The sequence below is a fragment of the Gymnoscopelus microlampas genome (genome assembly GCF_963454915.1).
Source record: "Gymnoscopelus microlampas genome assembly, chromosome: 8".
Taxonomy (NCBI): Eukaryota; Metazoa; Chordata; class Actinopteri; order Myctophiformes; family Myctophidae; genus Gymnoscopelus; species Gymnoscopelus microlampas.
Window position 1 is genome coordinate 32,606,320 of NC_139945.1, and position 24,336 is coordinate 32,630,655.

The 24,336-nt window shown below is 42.2% G+C and overlaps 2 protein-coding genes across 2 annotated transcripts in view; one reads left to right on the plus strand and one right to left on the minus strand.

Annotated features, from left to right (window-relative positions):
- sphkap (SPHK1 interactor, AKAP domain containing) overlaps nucleotides 1–12,285 on the plus strand; it is a gene marked incomplete at its 3' end in the record, with an annotated part of 134,736 nt that extends 122,451 nt beyond the window's left edge. The window contains exons 10-14 of the mRNA XM_084064302.1: nucleotides 2,734–2,895; nucleotides 5,112–5,195; nucleotides 7,017–7,066; nucleotides 8,370–8,545; nucleotides 12,139–12,285. Coding sequence (XP_083920428.1) covers nucleotides 2,734–2,895; nucleotides 5,112–5,195; nucleotides 7,017–7,066; nucleotides 8,370–8,545; nucleotides 12,139–12,285 — 619 coding nt within the window. The remainder of the gene's footprint in view (nucleotides 1–2,733; nucleotides 2,896–5,111; nucleotides 5,196–7,016; nucleotides 7,067–8,369; nucleotides 8,546–12,138) is intronic.
- A 2,077-nt stretch (nucleotides 12,286–14,362) lies between these two features.
- daw1 (dynein assembly factor with WDR repeat domains 1) lies at nucleotides 14,363–23,638 on the minus strand (the record flags this gene model as incomplete). The annotated part of the gene is made up of 13 exons (XM_084064182.1): nucleotides 14,363–14,433; nucleotides 14,654–14,816; nucleotides 16,836–16,912; nucleotides 17,658–17,772; nucleotides 19,168–19,270; nucleotides 19,973–20,079; nucleotides 21,206–21,313; nucleotides 21,461–21,560; nucleotides 21,689–21,811; nucleotides 21,973–22,031; nucleotides 22,672–22,816; nucleotides 23,223–23,295; nucleotides 23,599–23,638. 13 exons carry the CDS (start codon nucleotides 23,636–23,638, stop codon nucleotides 14,399–14,401), a joined length of 1,248 nt encoding a protein of 415 aa, XP_083920308.1. The 3' UTR covers nucleotides 14,363–14,398.
- Between the last annotated feature and the right edge of the window lie 698 nt (nucleotides 23,639–24,336).

Here is a 24,336-nt window from a genome sequence, read left to right on the forward strand (position 1 = left end):
GGTTCCCAACCTTTCTGTTACCACGGACCAGCTGACAGCCCATAACATTTTCCGGTGGTTGGGAACCCCTGCTATAGACCACTGATGGTTTGACCGATATTATAGAAAAAAGAAAAAGTTACATTGATACAGCGTCTATAAAAGCGTCTATTTGCAAACATTTAACTTATAGCAAACAATGAATAAAAATAAGCAAATAACATTTTGATATGAAAAGAACATTTAAGCAAACAAGTAAACATAACATTGTCTACACATTAACTGAAATGTATTTTATTTAACTACTGAAGCCATATTCAGAAATGTATATCCAACATAGCCAATTTATAAGCGTTACAACATGTTGTAAGCTTGTAGATCGTCTATTTTGGAGAACATATACAAATTGGGACTCATAGGCTGCACAATTGCTAATACTGATATTGTAAAAAAATAGATAAGAAAGGGCAAATAATATATCGGTCTGGTTCTAATTGCAGAAAGCCTACAAGGATTCATTGAGGTGGCAGGTTTCATACACAGGACCCACAGTCTCCAAGGCTTTGTTCAGACTTGCAGGCAAATCCGATTTCTTTCCTCAAATTCGATCTTGAGGATTGACTGTCCAAACTGTTATTTGCAAGTGATCAGTTTGGATTAGTGTATTCAGACATTATCAGCCTATCTGTGTTGGTTGCTGTGGTAATGACATAACACCATAGGCATGAGTAATATTCTGTTATATACGACAGTGTACATGCTAAAAAATAGCAGATCTACAAGCTCACAATGCTTCGCATTGCAACGCGGTAGATCACCTATTTATGGCGAGTGACACATTGTACATTGAAGTATAAACTCGGCTGTGTCCAGAACGAGACACATCTTCCGAAATCACATTTGAATCACATTTCAAACCACCTAGGAATGTGTTTCAAATTGGTCTGGGCAGTATATCGATATTACATTGATATCGTGATATGAGACAGATATTGTCTGTGATTTCCGATATTGTGATATTGCATAAGGATCTGTGTCCACAGCCCGTTAAAAAAATGTATTGAGCTTCCAGCGCCTTTCTACCAAGCAATTCTATGTTAAAGACGCACTGGAACGCTCCTCTGCCAGGTGCCGGGCATCGCGTTTCAGTGCAAAAATTGCAGGGGTAAATAAACATTCTGTGCGCGTAGTAAGGGTTATCTTTTCCTGGTTTTAATCACTTAAGTCCTATTTTATAGGCTAGTTTCCAACAAATTCAAACATTTTCTAAAATTGGTAAATATCTACAGCCGATCGGCCATTTTCAATCATGAACATTTTGGAAATATAAAAACTAATTTTGATATTATCGTAATATTATCGTGATAATATGATATTATCATCACCATCACTAACTAGTATTTGGTCAAAAATATTTTGATTTTATCCATATCACCCAGCCCTAGGTTCAAATCTCATTACCATTTCCATGTGTTTTTCTTTTTTCTTTTCTGACTTGATCGGATTCCATTCTGGATAGGCCAGAAATGTGATTTGGGCTGCCAGTCTGAACATAGCCCAAGTGGCCTCTCAGTGGACACTCCCCGAAGAGCTGCACATTCTGCCAATTCTGCACATTCTATGGGGTAATGAAGCCAGTACTACTTTCTAGATTGCATTGCAGATGGAGACCCATGAAGCTAATGATATAAGGGAAGGAGCTGCCAATATGTAGCAGAGGGATATGCGAAGTGCGATGTGGACAATTATATAATTATTACAACACCTATTTACTGACTGTTTCAATGGCAATTTGAGACTGAGAGGAGAAAAGGTAGTGCACTCAGGCGTCAACAGAATCACCGTGTGCTACTTTTCAATTGACAATAAATTTAATCAGAGATGGAGTAGAGTGCATATGTCTGTGTCCCTTGTGTATGACTGCAACTGATTGACTTGCCAAGTCAATAAAACCTTATTTCCCAATGGAATTCAAGAAGATAGCAGCCCTCAGTCATTGACTTAAATGAATAAGTTTCTCTTTCTAAAAAAACAAAGGACCAAAAAACTACAACTTACAATGTATTGATACCTGGAATAAAAAAAGTGTTTTGGCTGTGGTGACAATAAAGGGACCTATCGTGATTTGTGAGATGTACAAAGTTTTAACATTCAGTGTCTGTTTTCTTTTGTTTTGTTCTAAAAAAATCACACCCAGTGTGAAGTGGGCGGTGTGGTCATCACAGTGGTCAGACCCATGACTCACTTAAAAAAAAAAATCACACCCAGTGTGAAGTGGGCGGTGTGCGGTCATCACAACATGACTCACTTTTAAAAAGGATAAATGACTTTACTGCTATTCATAGGGCTGCACATGTGTCATGTGTTTCGCTAGCCAATCACAGTCCTGAATTTGCAAAGTCAGCCAATCACATTACAGTTAGTGGTGATGACACTAGCTGTAATGTGATTGGCTGATATGAAAAAAGTATCGATTTGCATTAACAATGGAAGGGTTAGGGGGTACACAAATGTTTTGGTCGGTGTCCAAAACTCACTTATAGGGGGCGGCTACACCGCCCCAAAAAGTGTTGAAATGTGAAACTGTCAACAAACAGTTTAAATACTTTTATATTCAAGCAGAAAACGCTTTGCGAATTTTATCAGCTTGCTAGACCCTATCATCAGACACATGTATCATCAGACACATGTGCGGTACTGTCGCCAAAACCAGCCGGTTGATGGTCAACCCATCTTGCGGTTTGCTCTCCCCAGCAGTGACAGGGACAGGCCTACAGTGGCAGTGGCTGCAGTAGGGGAGAGGGACAAACGCTCTATGAGTGCTAGCAGTGAGGAGAGCACGGGGAGCTGGTCGCACATCACCCCTGAAGACGACCCACAGGACGAGACCAGTAGTTTTATCCAGCTGAGCGAGGGGTCAGTAATCGCTGCTCCTCGTCCAACCATACTGCTCTAACTGTCGCTACTCCCACCCACCCTCACCCTGCTCCCATTGGCCCATCGCTGCTAATGCTTGTGCTGTCCCTGTGTTGCCAATGCCAGCTTGCGCTCTGGTGATGCAGTATAACAAAGAGTGCTGAGGCGCTACACATATGGCAGACAGCCCATGCCACAAAGCCCTCTCCGTATAGCTGGCCATGCCTTCGGCCAAAGACCCAGCTTAGAGAGCCTGCAGCAGTGCTGTGAGTGTGGTTCAAACTGCTTCTCATATCAAGCGTTCACAGTTCAGAGCATTTAACTCATCATTATCTGCTTCTATAAAATCACCTTTTCTCTCTAGGTCCCTACAAAAAGAAAAACCTTAAACCAACAGCCGTCTGTTGCTGAGATTTCTGAGCTAGCAAGGAAGTATCATGCTTTCACTGTATCAGAAAAGCCCTCAGTATGTCGCCCATGTACCGGCCGCAATCTTTCTCTCCGTAGGAGGACGAGTGACTGACGCAGCTTTTGATTGGCTGAAATGGAAGTAAGGGCCGCTCGGCTTTGTCAGCTTGGACAGTGCATGAGTCGTGTGCATAATACTGTGTATAATCCTAACCTTAATCCTATCCATGACCATAACCTCACAAAATATTATGCCTAAAGCTAACCTTAACCCTAACCATAACCTACATGCCTAAGCCGAGGTTTGTAACAAAAACAAGTGCTCCCTCTTCTCTCATCCTCCTACGGATAGAAATATAGCGCCCAGCAGGACTCAACACTGTGGAAAGAGGGTTTTCCTCTTAATGAGTATAATGCAGCGATTCCCAAACTGTATGCCCGCTGGTGGGCAGTGAGAATATTGCAAGTGTGCCCCCAAATAATTGGCAAAACATTAAGATTTTAATGATAATATAAAATTAATATTGAATGATAATTAAAATAAAAGATTTCATGGAATTCTTTCTTTAAAACCTTGGAAATTTGTTTTCATCGTGATACAGATAATGGTCAGAATGCTTTCTAGATTTTCAAGTGGGCCCTGATCCAGAAAAGGTTGGGAACCACTGCTGTAATAAACAAAGTGGAACATGTACTGTACCTCTAACTCGACTGATAATAAACCGTAGAAAAATACCTTATTGTCTTCAGCAAGTAATGTTCCGGTAATGTAATGTTTGATGCTGTTAATCCCTGTTGCAGAATAGTCTGCATTGTAGATTCTGAAGAACTCATTCAGCAAGTTGCAGCCGTTTGTGCCACCGTGACACCTGTGGGCAGGGTTCCATTTGTAAACAAAAAGAAACTGAGAACATTATCTTGATTAATTAAGCTCTATATACTTCGTACAACAAATACTAAAAATAGCCGACAATGTGTCAACCTTTGAATAGCGCACAATGAAAACAGCTCACAACGTGTCGCATCGCGACGTGTTGTGAGCTTGTAGATATGTTATTTTCGCTATTTTCGAAATAAATAAATACGAAATAAAATTGAATTTCTATCAATTTGAACATGAACGTGAACATTTTCCCAAAAGAAGGAAGCCAGTGATAGTGTGGTGCTCTGCGGTGGATTCAAACCCTCCACTGCGGTAGGCAGCTATACCACTGCGCCACCTGAGCACTTCAACTGCATTGTTCAATTTTGATATTATCAAAAATGAATCTCATTTCAGTCTACATTTTCCAAAAAGAAATGTATGTATGTATGTATGTATTTAATTCTGTCTGACCAAAAGCAGGTATTAAACAAATCCCCTACGGTCACAAAAATGAATGACCAGAGAAGCAGGGATTCAAAAGCAGAGGCATGGATCCCATCCCCATCCCCATCCCCATCCCCCATTCCAAATCCAAATCCAACCCTGCCCTGCGGATCCCTGTGGCCTCTCCATCCACTTGTTTATTTTGCTGCCTCGTCATGCCCTTAGATTACCTACATGCTGTGAAACACAAGGGCCACATGTCCACTTCAACTCTCCACCAGCCTGCCCTGTCATTACTGGAGGGTGCTAACTGCCAGCCACTGTCCACCGGGAAAGCATCAGATGCAGCTGCTATTTAGACGTTCATTAGTAGCTAATGAGCAACGTGACCTTCATTGACATGCCTTCTTATTGTTCCGTGAGGGACCACGTCAGATGTCTTCAGACAAGATATGAATGATACTCCGTGTTTTTTTGTTTGTTTTTTTTTGGTTTACAGAAACGCGACCAGCAGCGCATCCAGTTTGGGTCTGGCAGACCTGGATGCTTTTTCCGATGTGCCCAGCCAAAGCACAGTCATCTGGTGAGTGTCACAGCAAAGCTGTTGTGATTGTCACTGTGTGGGCTGACTCTGATACCAACAAATGACAACTATTCATTCACTGACAGGTGTTGTTTAAGTATGTGCACGCTGTATCGATATAGCACCCTCTCTATCGATACACATATCGTCGGGAGTACAGTATATATCGATTTATTGCCATATCGATTAATTGAACCCACTCCTAGTCAGTATCATGTCAGTATCATGTCAGTATCATGGTCAGTATCATGACAGTATCATGGTCAGTATCATGGTCAGTATCATGGTCAGTATCATGTCAGTATCATGTCAGTATCATGGTCAGCATCATCTCAGTATCATGGTCAGTATGTGTCAGCATCATGGTCAGTATCATGTCAGTATCATGGTCAGTATCATGTCAGTATCATGTCAGTATCATGGTCAGTATCATCTCAGTATCTTGTTCAGTATCATGTCAGTATCATGTTCAGTATCATGGTCAGTATCATGTCAGTATCATTGTCAGTATCATGGTCAGTATCATGGTCAGTATCATGGTCAGTATCATGTCAGTATCATGGTCAGTATCATGTCAGTATCATGTCAGTATCATGTCAGTATCTTGTTCAGCATCATGGTCAGTATCATGTCAGTATCATGGTCAGTATCATGGTCAGTATCATGTCAGTATCATGGTCAGTATCATGGTCAGTATCATGTCAGTATCATGGTCAGTATCATGTCAGTATCTTGTTCAGTATCATGTCAGTATCTTGTTCAGTATCATGGTCAGTATCATGGTCAGTATCATGGTCAGTATCATGGCACATGGCATCCCCTGTCACAGGGATGTCAGGCCCTGTCAAATCAGGCTCCTCTCACAGCACTGTGTGACAAGGATGTCAGGCCCTGTCACAGGGGCGAGCTATGGGAATGCACTAGAGTTGGGGACTGGAGTTGAGAGTTGGGGAAGTCCCGGCAAAGACGCGCTGTGATTGGCCAGTAGTCACTTTGAGTGGCAGTTGGGGCAAACGCTCTCCACACGACATGATTTACGATTCTGTGCCTGACTCGAACGGGGCTGAGTAGGCACAAGCAAACTTCGCAACCTTCGGCACGGGGTGCCTCTCATGGCTCAAGTTCGCTTGAGACTGCGCTCCTCCGCGGTCCAAAACTATACTTTATCGGCGAAAAAAGTAATCCGCGGTTGTTTGAAAAAGTAATGTCTCAAGCGAGAATCGATTCCAGAATCCCAGGAAGTGTGGGTTGGGAGTCTAGTGATTAACGAGGCAAGCCACTGAGGCCGGTGCTGAGATTGGGTATTCGGGCTGTATTAGAATGTGACTACGCCCATCGTTCCCAACTATTCTAATGTAGAGCGAAAGAAGCCCCGCCCAGTAGAGGGAAGCCTCACCCCGGCTTCCCAACTCTAGTGCATTCACATAGCTCGCGTCACACAGCTTTCCTGACATCCCTGTGACAGAGCCGTATCAGCCCTGTCATTCAGTGCTGTGAGAGGGGCCTGATGTGACAGGGCCTGACATCCATATACAATTCTACTTATAATCGTAACAGGCTTTTTTTTCCCTCCCTGGGAAGTAGGATAATAATTACATAATAATCTCATACTAACAGTCCAGTATATTGCAAGGTACATTGAGGTACTTTCAGTGCTGCTAATGTGGGTTTAACTAATCAAACATTTTCTCCCAACAGGACTTTGTTTCGGAGAAGGAAGCATTTTGCCTTCATCAAGTTGTAATTTGCTTGCCCATTTGTATAATATTTGGCTTGTTGATGGACAAGCACACTAATCAGATGTTACTCTGTTTCCCACAGTGAGGAGACAGAGAAAGGCCACCTCAAAAGGAGCAAGGAGAAAGTCATTGGTAAGTGGCATAATGAATAATAATAATAATAATAATAATAAGGGTTATAATAATAATAATAATAAACATCACACTCATATAGGCAAGCGCATTTCCTAGGGCCCAAAGTCAAAATAAACAACTTTATTAGCTAAAAAAATAGCAAAGACAATAACATTAAGCTAAGATTAAAAGGCAGAAAGGGAGATTTGATTTGAGTTAGGTGGGGAAAGCGAGTCTGAAAAGGTGGTGTTTTGAGGGAGGCTTTGAACACGGCAAGGGTGGGGGCGTCTTTGTTGGGAGGTAGGTGTGAGTTCCAAAGGGAAGGGGCTGCAAGTGAAAAAGCCCTGTCACCCTAGGTGCGTTTGTTTGTTTTTAGGGGGATTTCCAGGAGTTTGATCAGTATTTTGAAATCGATTATGTGTTTTACTGGGAGTCAGTCGTGGAGGACTGGGGTGATGTGGTCTCTGAATCGGGTTCTGGTGAGGAGGCGGGCAGCATAGTTTTGCACAGTTCTTCAGAACTTTGGAGGTGGCACCGTAAAGGAGGCAATTGCAGTAGTCGAGTCTAGATGTGATGAAGGCATGGATGAGTTTCTCTGCAGCAGTTTGGGATAGTGTGGGACGGAGGCGGGCGATGTTTCGGAGGTGAAGTCCTTGTGTTGCTTTAATGAGCACATACTGTACTTCCTCCAACTCCTTTGTTCTGTCAATATATCCCTGGCTTGTACTCCAAGAGCTCCTGAATCAATGTTGTGATTGTTGTGTGTTGGTTGGTGCATGAAAGGTTGTTTTATCACTTCTGAATTAAAGATGTTCATCTGTCATCTGGAGATCTGTGATCTCCAGATGCTGTTGTCTAAATACACTAAGATTAAGACTTAAATTGGAACAAAGATTGAAAGATGAAAAAACACCATGCAGTTCAGAGTATGTGTAAGGTCTGAAGAAGCAAGCAGCTTTCATCTTGTGGTGTCAGTATGCACAGCTTGTGCGCATAGAGGCTTTGTTCAGACGAATACGCTTTGTTCAGAAATCTTTAGGACTGTCCACACTGTTATTTGAAAGTCATCAGATTTGTGTATTCAGGGCATCTGCACTGGTTGCTCTGGTAACGACATACAGTAGGTGTGAGAAAAAGTAACATCTGATGTGTTCAGTGTTGTAATCAAATGAGATTTACTGTATGTGTATAGAAAGCTGAACAGTGGAAGCAAGAATGTAACAACATTGATGTTTTGCCGGGGGTTAATCATGAGTCGCGTATGAGGACATAGCCTAATATGTCCTTTAACCTCCCATCACCTTCTCCTGTCACCCCGCAGAAGGCAGGTCTGTAGGGGGAAGCAGCGGCCCCAGGGTGCTGTTGGTGGTAAACTGTGACCTGGAATCAGAGTGTGTGGACTCTGAGCTCAGGGTGGCTCTGCAATGGATCGCTGCTTCAGAGCTCGGATTGCCTGGCCTCTACTTCAGCAAGTCCAAAGAAAAGAGGGCGTCCAAGGTGGGTTGAGCTTTAAATGATAATACAAAATAATTATGATTAACTAGGAAAATGTGCTTCTCTGAGCACAGGTCTCCGCCAGGCCAGGGGCCTGTTCCTCGAAAGGTGAATTAAATAAGCCTGGCCTTAAGTCAAATCCAGGCTTGACAAAGTCGGGTCCATATAGCCTGGTTTATTCCGTTCCACGAACGCCAAGCCAGGCTGAAAAGGAGCGACTTTGTCGAGCTAGACCTTGTCAAGCCAAGCTGTGTCGACCCAGGATAATGAAGCCAAGCTTCACGTATTTCTATAAAAGACCATGAAAGTCGATAGCAGAATCCTTGAACTTGACCAATCATGGAGTCCAAAACCAGAGCGGCGTTCTTCTCTGTGGCTGAACAGCAGCAGCTCATGAAATCATACAAGGAAGTAAAATGTATAAAGCAATGAAGGAAACGCGACCACAATAAATAGATCCAGGGAGAAAGCGTGGCAAAGTATTGCAAGCACACACAGAGTGTGTGTGTGTGTGTGTGTGTGTGTGTGTGTGTGTGTGTGTGTGTGTGTGTGTGTGTGTGTGTGTGTGTGTGTGTGTGTGTGTTTGCGACGGGACGGGACGGCAACGGGACACACGGAACGGGACGGGACGGGGGGTGTACCGCGACGGGGGCCGCGACGGGACGCACGGGACGGGACGGGGGGGTTGACCGCGACTGGGGGCCGCGACGGGATGAGCGGGGGACGGGGACGGGGATGGGGGGAGACGGGGACGGGGGCGGGACACGCAATAACCCCACATTTGTAAGACCACCAGGTGGAAATGGGCGTGGCTTATTTGGGGAGTTGCGTAATGAACCAATCCAAGAGAACATATTTGTTATAGTATGACCTACGGTTCAATATCTACTGTATATGGCAAAACTTGAATCTGCCTGTTATAGCGTCAACATGAGGCCAATTTGAAAAATGTAGGATGACATTTCTTCCTTGCAGGGGTCATCAATGTGTCCGTACACGGACAAAATGAATATAATTGCAAGTCTCTCATCATCCAGATATTGGATTATCCACACTGTTCATATTTACAACAGGCACTCTCATTAAGACAAGATGCCTGCTGTCCATAGTTGTATGCTGGTGATGTATACAATAGATTTAAAGTGGTTACACTGATTTTGATGCTATTAAGCAGTTTTGCAGGGGGCCCCCTGGAACCCCCTCAAGGACCGCTGGGGGTCCCCAGACCCCACTTTGAGAACCACTGGCAGAGTGCCAGTGCACCCAGAAACACCATTCCAAAAAAGATTCTTCCATGCCAATGAATGACCTGATTTTAACTTAGTTTAATAGGATAAGAGTTAGGTTTCTGAAATGTCCTTTGACATTAACATTCTAATAAAGACACTGCCAGACAGGTATTCAAACCTTGTTAAACCAGGTACCAAACAGTGGCGGATACAGTACATGCCTATTGACTGGGCCTGGAAAAACCTGTCTGAGCCCCAGTTTTTTAAGCTTAGATATTATAATGACCAGTGGATGATGTCAATATGACAGATCTTCACGCAGTCTCTGATTGTCTTTAATGCTTTGAAAGGTTCAAAGCCATCAGTTCAATTTAGAAAGAAGAAGAAAGTGAAGCAGAAATTAGACATAAGTACAGAGATGGCCATGGAATTAATAATAATAAACTTTACTTATAAAGCAATTTTCGAAACTGGGTTACATATTGCTCCATCTACACCTTCCCTCTCAGCTTTCCTACTTATTATCTTAATAAAATAAACTACTAGGGATGAGGACTAACCACTCTGGAGAACACATGCTCTCTTTAAAAAGAGAGCATGTGTTCTCCATCGTGGACTAGTATATTGTACATTTAGGGAAGTGTTTCTGGTAATATTATTGACCACTCATTTTGTATGTCTGTGGCAAACATTTTGTTTGAGGAAAATGTCCATCACAAGCCGGATGACCTCTGCTTCCTTGGCCTAGTGGAAATGTGCATGCAAAGTTTCACAGCAATTGTATGCTGCGTTCATGAATTGAAATACTGGAAAGCCAATCTTAGCCAATCAGGATGGAATATGAAAAATCGGACAGATCCGTCTTGATCACATAGAGATAATGTGTACCGATTTGCCTGATGTTTCCACAAAATCTGGGAAGTAATATCAAATAAATTTGTTTTGCAAAAAACTGCCTCCTGGTGGTGCTATAACAGGACGGATGGACGGACACACGGACGGACGGACAGGGGCGAAAACATAGTCCCGGCCATGCCTTAGGCCTGGCTGAGACTATGAAAACATGCTTTAGTGTTCCTACCTGTTCATATTAATACTTAGCCTGATAGTATTTAGGTGTAGAGTGAAAAAGTCCCAGAAGCTGGATTTGAAACCACAACCTTGAGTTTATGAAACAGTAGACTGGAGGAGCCAGCCCTATCGAAGGTCTTGAAGGGCGGATACAAAGCCTTGTGCTCGGTACCAGCACCGCTTCCTATTGTTTCACCAATCTAAATACTTAGCTCTGTAGGATTTAGATATATAGATAATATACATACTGTACGTACATACATGCATGCATACATATATACAGGATAATATACTGACACATATATATATATATATATAATGTCAGTATCATGGTCAGTATCATGGTCAAACCCCCCCCCACCCCCCCACCCCATCATGCGACTAAGTATGAATCAGGCTTTATCCCTACAGAAGATACAGCGTTAGACTTATTGGTTAACGCAACCATATCACTCACTCCTGTTATTGCCTCCGCCAGGCTGAAAGGCATGGCGAGAGTGTGTTTTGCACCCTGTCCGTCCGTCCATGTCCGTCCGTGTGTCCGTCCGTCCGTGTGTCTGTCTGTGAACAGCTAATCTCCGGGACCGTTAGCCCGGCCGCTTCGAAACAGTGCACACACACTCCCTGGATGCCAAAGCCGAACCTCTGCCCTGAATTTTTCAGATTGGCCTGTTATAGCGCCACCAGGAGGCCGATTTATGCAAAACACATTTTTGGATATCACTCCTACAGATTTCTACTTCTATCCTAATTGGCTAAGATTGGCTTCCAAAGTTTGCAGGATTGGTTCATTTTGAACAAAATTTCTCACATCATCAACGCAGCGTGCGATTTCCGTGAAATTTTGCGCGCACCTTCCCACTAGGCCGAGGAAGAAATGCCACCCTTTTCACATTGGCCTGTTATAGCGCCACCAGCAGCAGGTCTAATTTAGCAAAACACATTTTTGGAACAAAATGGCTCAAACCATGAATGCAGTGTCCGATTGAAAGGCCTAGGAAGAAATGGCACCCTTTTCACATTGGCCTATTATAGCGCCACCAGGAGGCCACAATAACCTACCTGACCTGGCGGAGACCTGTGCTCAGGAGCACTTTTTCTAGTTACGCTCTCAGCCTAAAGGCTGGGTATGTGATAATACTCGCATGAAAAATCTCTACCATACATAGTCTTCTAAATGCTCAAATTAGAATACCTTGTAGATTCACCAGGTGATACCAAGTAAGACCACTGTAATGTGTCAACAAGTGAGATGGATATGTCTGTTGACTGTGTTTGTTTGTTTGTTTTCATTAGTTCCAGAGGGTGGTCCACCTGGTGTCCCAGAAGGCGTGGAGGATTGCTGACCTGTTCGGCGCTGTGGTTGAATTCTGCAAACTCAGCGAGAAAGAGGAGGGCGGGCCTCTGTCCAGCCTGTTTGACTGGCTGCTGGAAACCCTTTAGGCTAGACTTCCTCCCCACACGCGCGCACACACACACACACACACACACACACACACACACACACACACACACACACACACACACACACACACACACACACACACACACACACACACACATACACATACACATACACACACACACACACACACATTCTAACAATGCTCCTAAAATCCTCAGAGTTAATTTATTCATTTGCAAGTCAGTCTCTAGACGCTTAGGAGACGTCATCTGACATCCCGAGACTAAACCATTTGTAACACTGAGTGTTCAAATGTAACCTAATGTTGTACAAGTGTTACATTTGTACAGAGTTGAATCCACACTCAGGATGTTACAGTATTCAGTAGCTGTATGTGCCCAATCCTGTCTCTACACTCCAAACCATCAACCCTTTGCCTACCAGTGCAGATTAAAGCCTAATCCGGTCCATTCTCCGCACACGTCTCACTACACTGCCCTCTGTCTCACCCTAACACTAGTCATGGAAGTCGTGTGACTGTGAATGGGCAAGTCTCCCTTTAAGATAAGCACGTTTCAGATTTCAGATGCACGGTCGTAGAGAGATACATCAAAGTATAGCCTAGTAGCCTATCAGGTTGGACATTCTTAGTGGGAATGAACTGGCCTTCAAGAGATTCTAGTTTGCAGGTTTTTACTGCTTCAAATATTATATTATATTATATTATATATAATGATTATCACAAACAAAATTCTATTTTTATTTATTTAATTGTTTCAAAGGATGAACACACACACAGGAAACACGTGTATTCATCATAAACCAAGTCTACTTTCTTTTTTGTAAAGAGATTACTGTGTAAAAGAGGCTGTTGGAATTAAAGCCCACATGAAAGCCATTGTTTCACTTTCTGCCGGCAGTCAAATAGTGCACTTTGCTTCAAGTAAACAGTAACGTCCACATGTTGTAGTTGTTTATGTTGGCCAACACATCCATTTCTGTTGTGACCTTGAAGTTGAGTTAATGTAAGTTATCTTGTCGTCAATGTTACTGGAGAACTGTTTATTTTGGATAGCTGTAAATAGTGTAGATTCTGAAATGCTGCACCTTGGAGTATGGAGGGCCACTTTCACTAGTTTTTACCACAGCAGGAAGACAGAGGTAGATTAAGATTATTTGTTATGTTGAGTTTGTATGTGAATCTGGTCTGTATCTTTCTCTGCGTAGTGGTACTCTAGTGTTTTATTAGTGTTGATGGGGGGCCGATATGATTCAAATGTCAACTCTGTCACTGTAGAACTGAATGTATTTGTCTTTTGACATCAATAAATGTATGTGACGTGAAACACAAGCAGTATGTTACTCATACCACTGTCCTTCAAACAAACACTTCATCACTGAATATGACGTCAATGTTAACAGCATAGGACCTCATGTTTTCTCTCCAAACATCCACAAAACAATAACATCAACTCGGTTCTACTATGAGCCAACAGACAGAAGTACGGCGCACCAAGGTGCTTTCATTTGCACGGACAAAAAAGTGTAGACATTCATCATCACATGTTTTAAAGGAATACCGCTCAGTAGATAATACAAAAATACTCATGGCAGTGGGAACAAATGTATATAAAAATGAATCAGTCAGCTTGGATCATTTAAACATTAGGATATTTTTGAGAACCCCAGCCCATGTGTCTGATTTCATAAAGACGTCTTATAAACAAACAGAAATGCATATACATTATAAAACTCCCAGCAAGACCAGCAAAACATTAAAAGTCTTGATCAAATGACTATTATTTTGTAATGCGATATGGATCTAAGGTTTGTACATTGGTACTTTAAATATGGAGTGTTTGCACAGCTTTATTTCATTAAATGTACTGTGTGAAAAAGAATCTTGAGACCAATTTAGAGAAATCAGAGGGAATTGGAGGCCAAGCACAAGCAGATTAGATAATAATAACTGCTGTACGTACGTACGTACGTGCGTGCGTGCGTGCGCAAGTGTGAGAGAGAGAGAGAGGGGAGAGAGAGAAATAAATGAATTGAAAACTGATTGAAAAAAGGTAAATCATGCAACTTTTCTTTTCTGGTATGAGTCCAGTCCTGGCCACCTGGTCAGACCACCTCTTCACACACTTGTGGTCACCGCCATATCCGGCATGTGTTATCCTTACTGCCTGTAGAGGACCAGAATGCAGAACAGATGGTTCCATATACAGTACATTGTACAGTATGGGGGTGTATACCTGTAATGATGGCGTCGGAGAGCAGATGGTTGCATATACAGTATATGCTAACTCAGCTGTGTGTGTGTGTGTGTGTGTGTGTGTGTGTGTGTGTGTGTGTGTGTGTGTGAGTGAGAGAGAGAGAGAGAGAGAGAGAGAAGATGGTGTATACCTGTAATGATGGTGTCGCCCTCATAGTTAAAAGCAGAGGAGAAGATCTCATCGGTGTGACCCTCCAGGATCTGCAAGCAGACACCAGACTGAACATCCCACAGACGGACCGTCTTGTCTGAGCTGGCAGTAAGCACCCTGCCCCCCTGGGGGCTGAAGCAGATCTACAGACAGAGACAGATAGAGACACCGATAGAGAGAGACAGACAGAGAGAAAGAACAAGAATTAGAGTCTAGACTCTAGAGAACAGCAGGGGAGAGAGAGGAGCGCACAGAGGTGTGCAAGTGGGACAGTGACAGATAAGGGATTTCAGAGCAAGCACAAGGGCTTAAACCGATTTGCGAAATATAATTGATAAGAGAGCGGGGAAAGTGAACGCGTCTGTGACACCTTTCCACTATGTCAGTGGCATCCTACATCCATGAAAGGTCATCCAACGTTAAATAGCTCACAGGAGGGATAATAACATCGGGAACCCTGCCTAGTGGAGTGAAGCTTTCCTCCCAAGTGGACCGATATGGCTTAAGATGATTGAGTTGGAGGAAGACAGACGACATCCTGCCGTGGAGGTCTCTTTATCCACACGCTGAGGTGAAGCCAGTGGTGATTAAACTGTGCTGGCTCTGGACACTCATAAAAGTAAAGTGTGTTTCATTAAAAAAAGAAAAACAAGAGGAGCAGCCCAGAGAGACGACCCCGGACAGGAAATGGAAACTGACACACCAAAAGTACACTGGAGAGGAAATGAAAGGCACAGCCCAGAAAGGTGTAAAGAACAGTGGTGTAAAGTAACTAAGTACTGTACATTTACTCACGTACTGTACTTAAGTACAATTTTGAGGTATTTTTTACCGGACTTTTACTTGTAACAGAGTATTTCTACATTGCAGTATTGATGCTTTTACTTAAATAAAAAATGGGAGCACTTTTTCCACCACTGGTAAAGACTGACTAAATTGTCGCTCGCCTAAAATACCAGATCTACAAGCTCACAACACGTCGCTTTGTGACACGTTATGAGCTTGTAGAGTGTATGAAATAAGCAGAACAACGGACAAAGCAAACCAATTACACAAGGGAAACATTGGCCTGATAGGATGTAGGTGAAAGAGGCAGCACGGCTCATTAATGCTGCATGAGGCTATGTATGAGATCTGTAATGACATCCATTCAAGTGTTGTCTCCAGAATCACTTCTGCCAGTTTGATATTCATTCATTCCATCTTCAAGGGCGTAACACATTCCTGCATGTCATTCCTCGTAATGAGCTGAGAACGTAAGGAAGGGCAGAGTAACTAGGGGAGCGACTGAGAGGACAAATGACGCTAAAGGGCATATTAAAGGGAAAACGGTGGTGGGTGGGGAGAGATCAGAGAGCGTAAATAGATGAAAATGATTGATGAAAGGAAAGGTTGACCACCGTGGTTAAGAAACGTGGATGGGGAAAGGTGTCCTGTTAGGAAGAGATTAGCGTCATAATCCCATGGAATCATCCTCCATCCACTCCATTACTGGCCGCCTGATGTGTCTCAGCAAACAGAAGGTGAACCCAGGCTCAAATATAAACCCCTCTGTGCCAGAGGGGTACGCAAGCCCACAGACACACACGCACACACGCACGCACACATACAGTACATGCATTTTCAGAGCATGTTTATTTTAATTATCAGTGGTGGAAAAAGTAACAAGTAACAATACTGCAATGTAAAAGTACTCTGTTACAAGTAGAAGTCGGGAATTCAAAATTTACTTTGGTAAAAGTACAAAAGTATTGGTATCAAAATGTACTTAAAGTACCAACGGTAAAAGTACTAAAATGCTTGAAAATAGCAGCTCTTGCAGATCTTGAGCTTGTATATCGGCTATTTGCAAATAGCCAAGGTATTAAATAGCACTAAAGTGGTTCATGTATGTTTCATAATATCTTAATTTATATCTGCAAACAACTTAAACTAGTAACTAAAGTTTTCAAATAATTGTAGTGGAGTAAAAGTGCAATATTTGCCTCTGAGATGTAGTGGAGTAGAAGTAAAAGTATTGGACATTGGAAATACTCAAGTAAAGTACAAATACCTCAAAATTGTACTTAAGTACAGTACTTAGTTACTTTCTACCACTGTTAATGATCAATCAGTCGATTGCGTTCCACCTTGGCTTGGACCAATGGAAGGTGGTGACTGACCTTGGAGATCTCTCCCTCGTGCCCCTCCAGGTTCGCTAGACACTGATGTGTTGCTGCGCTGTACACCCGCGCTGTACCTGCCAGAGACACGGACAGACAAACGTTCAGGGTGTAGGTCCATGTACTGCATGGTAGTTGTTTTGTAGCCAGAGGGCTGAATCTGTTATATATCATGTCTTCAGGAAAGCAGGACAGAAAATGAACACATTTGGGTAACACTAGCTCATAAGGTACCCGTAATTAACGCTTCATTTATGATCACTTGATACATTATTTAAGTGTTAATTAAGCATTAATTAAGCATTAATTCAGCATTAATTCCTTGTAATTCATCATTAATTAACATCATTAGTTAAGCAAAGTTACTTAATACATGAATTACAAGGAATTCATGATGAATTAATGCTTAATTAACGCTTAAATCATGTATTAAGTCATCATAAATGAAGCGTTAATAACAGGTAGCTTATGAGCAAGTGTTACCCAAATTTCTTTACATTGCTACAGTAAGCCAATGCTATATATCGTTGCTGTCGGGTAGAAACCTTGTTTTAAGATTGTATTCATAAATGAATGCCCTACTTCATCATGCAAGAGTGTCACAAAAGTAGTGAAAATAGCAAATCTACAAGCTCACAACACATCGCGATGAGACATGGTGTGAGCTTGTAGAACTATTTAAAAAAAAAATGTTTTAAATAATAATAAAAAAGGAACGGTTTTGGACATACAAGGTTTCCACCCGACAGCGACAATATAATATCCTTATTTCCTCAAATGGATTTGATGCAAAAGCAGGGCAGCTGTCATGTGTCGTCTCACCATCAGCAGAGGCTGTAGCTATGAGCTGACCAGTGTAGTCAAAGCAGACGTCTAACACCTCTCCTTCATGTCCAGACAGGGTGGCCACACACTTCCCATATGTGGCTTCCCACACCTACAGAAAACAAAACACACACACACACACCCACACACACACACACGCACACATGCACACACGCACACGCATTAACATTGTGTAGACCAGTGATTCGCAAACATGAAGAATTTAATGATAACATTAATATTTATATTTTTTAAATGCATGGGGGGGTTATGGTATTTTGTCTTTAAAATTACACACGGCAGCCGACTGGCTGGCGTGTAGATTGAGAACGGTGGACTGCAAGACTGCAAGAAAAGCACACAGACACAGTGAACACGCCAGCATGTACCTGTTAGCTGTGTCAGTCTGTATTTTTACCTGCTACCTGCTTCCCCCTAGGCATATGAATAATTCTGGCTAGTTGACACGACACATCTCTGCATAATCACAGAATTAGGTTTTGAGGCGTGTTTTGTTATTGAAATTCTTCTGGATGAGCAACAACTGGGAGCAGTATTCTTGAATATTCACAACTAATGCTGCCTGCCAACAAATACAATGCCAGCTAGTAATACTTTTGGCAAGCAATAATGCTTGGCATATAAACTTTGTTGTGGGAGATTAACCCATTAAGACCGGGAACGCATCTGTGTGTCATTTTTAGATTTCTTTCTTTCAAAAATAGCTAAAAAATGCTCATAGCATGAGCTTGAAGATCTGTTTTGTTTTTTTTAATCATGAAAATGTGTGCAAATCTTTGACTATAACTGCTCAAAGAAATGTAGGGAACACTTTGATCCCTTAATTATTTTGAGTTTTCATGAACTGTGTACATACTGCTAACAAAAACTGCTCAAAAGAATTAAGGGATCAAAGTGTTCCCTTAATTATTTTGAGCAGTTATATGTATGTTTATATGTATATATACAAAATATTTTGAGATGGGGGTCCGCGACCAAATACATATCATTTTGGGAGCCCCTGACATGAAAAAGGTTCGAGAACCACTGATATTATAGCAACATACATTTTTCAGAAAACCGTTAAAAAAAACGTACAAAGACATTTGTAGAATCTCCAGGAGGAAAGATTTGAGTTACAAATGTTCACTTAAAAAATATATATACCGGTATTCAAAGATTTGCACAAATTTACACGATTTTTCCAAAATAGCAGATATACAAGCTCATAGCGCGGCACTCGGTGCCGCGCTATGAGCTTGTAGATCTGCTATTTTTGAATAGACAAAGACATCTTGAAATGACGCGGATGCGTTCCCGCCTGTCTTAATGGGTTAAAAGACTTTTGAGAGTGGAAGATCCATAACCACTTAAGCCCTATTTTATACGTCGCCATACGACGCGTTGTGAGCTTGCAGATCGGCCCAAGACGTACCCAAAAACAGGGACAGCAAGTTTAAAGTGGTTAGTGAAGCAGCATTTTCAGAGGAAGGGGATGAGAGCTCACCTTGCAGGTTTTATCCATGGAGCCGGTGACTATCAGGGAACAGTCCCAGTTCCACTGGACGTTGGTGATCTCCCCCCTGTGACCTATCAGAGTGTGAACACGTCTGAGACACACAAACACACACACACACACACACACACACACACACACACACACACACACACACACACACACACACACACACACACACACACACACACACACACACACACACACAAACTGTTTGTCCAGACAGTTCCATGTGTATTAACTAAGACCTATGTACTTGATTATACATTAAATAGCGAAAATAACAGATATACAAGATTGCAACGCGACTTGTTTTGAACTTGTAGACTGGCAATTTTTCTCTGAATTGTTCGCCTATTTTGCCAAATGTTCGCCTACTATGACATGCTCAGAGTAGGGCTACTGGGGTTCATGTCATTAAACACACAAAAGATGCACAACATGCACACACACAGACACAGCCTTGGTCAATGTGTGTCAAAGTGTGCCTGAGCAACTCACTTAACCCCTGCCTGCTCCCCAGGCGCTGTTTTAATGGCACTTGTCCACAGCTCCTAATAGTTAGGATGGGTAAATGCAAAGGACACATTTCATATATGTGCAAATGTACTGTGACAAAGAAATACCCCAAAGGAGTGGGGACCATATTATTTTACACATGCACACACACACACACACACACACACACACACACACACACACACACACACACACACACACACACACACACACACACACACACACACACACACACACACACACACACACACACAGTGGTGTGAAGTTGATGTCTGACCTCCCTGAAGCAACATGCCATAGAGAAACTGTATGGTCAAAGGAGCCGGTCACCAGCTGGTCACCCACTGTGTTAAAGGACAGGGCGATGACCTCTGCAGTGTGACCCTGGAGGAACAGAGAGAGAGACAGAGACACAGAGAGAGAGAGAGACAGAGTGAAAGACAACATAGTTAGAGGAAGAGAGAAGGCAGGGGCGCAGCCATGGGTGGGCCTGGGTGGGCACATAGAGAGCTGGCCCACCCAATCGATTTTGCAAAAAATATTTAAAAAATCGGTAAAATCAGGCAAAAATAAGAATTAAATAACATAACATAACCCTAACCCAACCCTAACCCTAACCCTAAAACCGAAATAAAGTAACAAAAAAACGCCCAATATCCGCGCAATAACCGCAAATTTTCGGGTCGGGCGCTCCTGCTCAGGCCCAGCCTATACTAGCGCTCTGGCTGCGACACTGAGAGAAGGTGGTAAAGAAATTGAGCAGAGAAGATGAGATGATGATAATGTCCAATTCATTTCACAGTAGCGTAATCATCTCTCCTATCCCCCTTCTCTATGTACTCAAGTACAAAGAAAAAAAATGAATCACAATTCAGCATTTTTTCATTAGACAGATGATTTTAGAGGGCCTCCTAAGGCTTAGGACCTAAGCAAGGTATTCTGCGAGTAATTGAAGCTCTGAGCCATTCTGCGACATTCTTTCTCTGGAGCCCCCATAGTCAGCCATCCAGCTACGTGCAGTCGCCACTTCAAAGAGAGCCGTCTGTTCCCCTCGGAATGGCTAAGATCACCACATTAACGTGTTAGATCTGCATTTCCCATCAGATGTTTGGGGGATGAGAAGTCAGAGTGGGTTGGCAAGCAGATGGGCAATCACTGGGCCTGCAGCACCTCGTCAATTAATAATTACTGGAATGCTTACAGGAGCACCTACGACTTCAGCTATACATCTCGGACGTTAGATACAGCATCAGTGACCTGTCTGAGTGTTTGTTACTGATTGACTTTCAAAGGGGCGGTGCTCTAAAAAAAAAATTGTTGTTAATGGTTCTTCAGATACTGTTAATGTTGTGGTAGTCTTCATGTTTTAATTAGTGTGCTGCTTTCGTTCTTCTCTGGGCCAGCGTTCACTTAGAAAATAGATGAATTGTCAATATGACAACCCTGGTTAAATAAGAGCAGGAGAAAAGGGAGACAGACCGACAGATTGATGAAACAGAAGACCACTCACCATCAGAGTGGCCACCTCTTTCCCAGTCTCTACATCCCACAGCTTGGCAGTGGTGTCCATGCTGCCAGTTGCCACCAGTGTACTCTGGGGGTTGAATGCCAGGCACACCTACAGCACAAGCACACACAGCTCAGTTAGGTACTCTGGGATTTGTCATAAAAATCAACCAGGGCTTACCAGAGGCTTACTTATGATTCATTCTCTTCCAAATGAATGCTGATGATTCTTTTGTGCACTCTGTTACCGGTTACTTACTATTTCTGCAGTGTGTCCTCTGAACGTATGATAACATTTTCCCGTCTCTGCACTCCACAGTTTGCAGGTCTTGTCGAAAGAACCTGTGGCAATCTTGTCTCTGGGTTTCGAGAAAAGGACATATGGAAATGACTGTACTGTACATATTTGAAAAGGACAAAAACCCTTTCAAACAACCGAACAACAACACATGACTGATTGTCAAAAGAAACAGATATTTCTCTATACCCATAGGGATTGTTGAATGCAATGGCATAGACCACGTTCCTGTGACCCTCTAGCACTTGCAGCTCTTTTCCTGATGCTGTGTCCCATATCCTGCATGTCCGGTCATAGCTCCCAGTTATGAAACTGCAATGTGAGAGAGAGAGAGAGAGGGGAGAAAGAAAGAGAGAAAAAAGTGTAGAAAGATGGAGGTTACTGTTTTCCTCCCCAGCATTCCAGTAATGCAAATGCCTGGGGGTTTCTGCAATTCAGAATGCGAGCTCCCTGTGCGTTGCAGATAAACGTACCTCGACCCTGATTTGTTGAAGGCAACATTTGTCAGCGGCAATAAGTGTGTCTGCAGTACCTGAAGCAAAACCAGACCAGAGAAGGAATATTAGAAAATGTCAACTGACTGTCAAGTAAATAAATATCAACAAAAACACCTTTGTACAACAAAGGTGAAAAAAATACATGATAGTGACTTTGAAGTGCTGGCAACACACACAATATTGCCCACTGCTGCTCTCTAGTGTCCCTTTGAAGTAGTAAAAGTAGTTCTGTAGTTTTTGGCAACAACTCCAATTTTCATCTTCCAAATTACTATCAAATTTGAACAGCTAAAGCTAAAATGCATTATTATTTCACAATTCTATTTCACTATTTAATTATTTTTTACTTTTTTTCTACAGACAGCAAGTGTGTAAAAATAAAGATATAGGCCTATATAGTATATTTTTCCAACATTAGATGCTCAGGCCGCTATGTAGCAGCGCTGATCAGAGAACTACATCATGTGAATACAATCTGGATGTTACGTCTGTGATTGTGACATTTATTGGCCAATCAAATCCGAATGTTATGTGTGTGACGCCCATGCATGCACCTATGCACCCACTGCCCACAAGCTAATTTTAATATAAGAAGATTTGGATGTGTTCCCCTGATGTTTGACCACACTATTCCATTTATAGTGCCACTGCGCATAGCAACCATGTGTTTCTGACCTTAAAGAGGTAGAAAGGGTGGTGTTCCTGCTGGGCCTGCTTCTGCTGCAGTCTGAGGATCAACAGTTTGACCTGTTCAACCCGGGATTCTGTGATAAGAGGTTCTGAGTTCTTGATCTCTGCCACCAACTGTTCTGGGTCTGTCCTGCATGGTGGGAGACAGGGAGGGTAAAATATATATTTATATAATTCTCCTTCTACTTAATTTCTCATTGAGTTATAGTTGAAGATGATGTTTTCAACATTTCAGAAGCTTATAACTTCACTGAAATTCTGTATGTTATCGTTATCGGATAGATCAGACAACTGCCTGGGTCTGCTCAACAAACCCAGTAAACATGGAGAAAGCACAGTACAACAATATAATGTCACCCTTATTATCAGATTGAGACAATATTAGTGTAAATAAAATAAACAATAAAGATGTAAACTGCTGAGTTTTCAGTCTATGATGATATCATTATTTTCTTCAGGAACAGTAAGCAACATGAAAACTTGGCCAGAGCACACAATTTGGAAAGATCAAACAGCATACAATTAGCTACACTTACTCTGGAGACAAATCCAAAAGGTCAATTGATTTGGTTCTCAGCTCTCCTCGTTTCTCATATTCCAGGATGATACCTGAAAACACAAAGAAAGTTGGCATCAAACTTTAGCAGAAAGATAAGGTGGTGCACCATAGTAAAATAAAAAAATGTTTTAACCACTTAAACCCCAGAATCCCCACAATAAACAGAAAACAAAAAATACACTATATTGCCCTGAGTATTGAGCCCTGAGTGACTCAATGAACTGTATTTTTTTCTGAAAACTTCTAATAAAGTATTCAATCAAAAACTCCTCCAGTTACCCATATGGGGTTTAAGTGGTTAACTGCAGAGCAGCCAGCAGAAAACAAATTTACCAAAGATAATGATGTATTACCTGGTGGATAATATCTCAGAAGGAATCGTTTGAGTTTCATCTTGCTCTGGACTAGCCTACTGTGTTCTTTGCTTACTGTAGACTTAACTATTTCCGTCAACATACGGTTGCTATGCCAACAACAGACTCGTAGAGGCACTTGTACACGGTGACGGCACGCCTGCGCAGAACCGACACAACTCCGAACTGATAGCCTTTGTTTACACGTGTGTGAAACAAACACTCCACGGACACATTAATAACAAAAACAGCCTGTATGGTGTGTTTTAAGTCATTTTAAAGTAAACGTACTGACACTGGACACTGTGAGGTTGGCCTGTGTTCTTGACGACACGATATGAGCAGTGTACTCAAGTAGCCTACTGCATTACAAGTACAATTTTTAGGTATTTTTTGCCAGTATTTCCAATTTTCAGTACTTTTACTTCCACTCCACTACATGATACATCAGAGGCTGAGGCAAATATTATCATCCACTACAATTATTTGAAAACTTAAATTACTAGTTACTTTATAGATTTGGATTATTAATACAAAATACTTCGGCCCCTTTTGGCCATTTGAAAAGCCGATCTACAAGCTCACTGTGAGCTCGCTATTTTCAAAAGATTTTGATAGTTACATTTGAAAACTTTCTGCCTAATGAGTACCTTTACTTGTGGTACTTTAAGTACATTTTGATACCGATACTTTTCTACTCAAGTAAAGTTTAAAAATACTTTTACTTAAACTGAATAT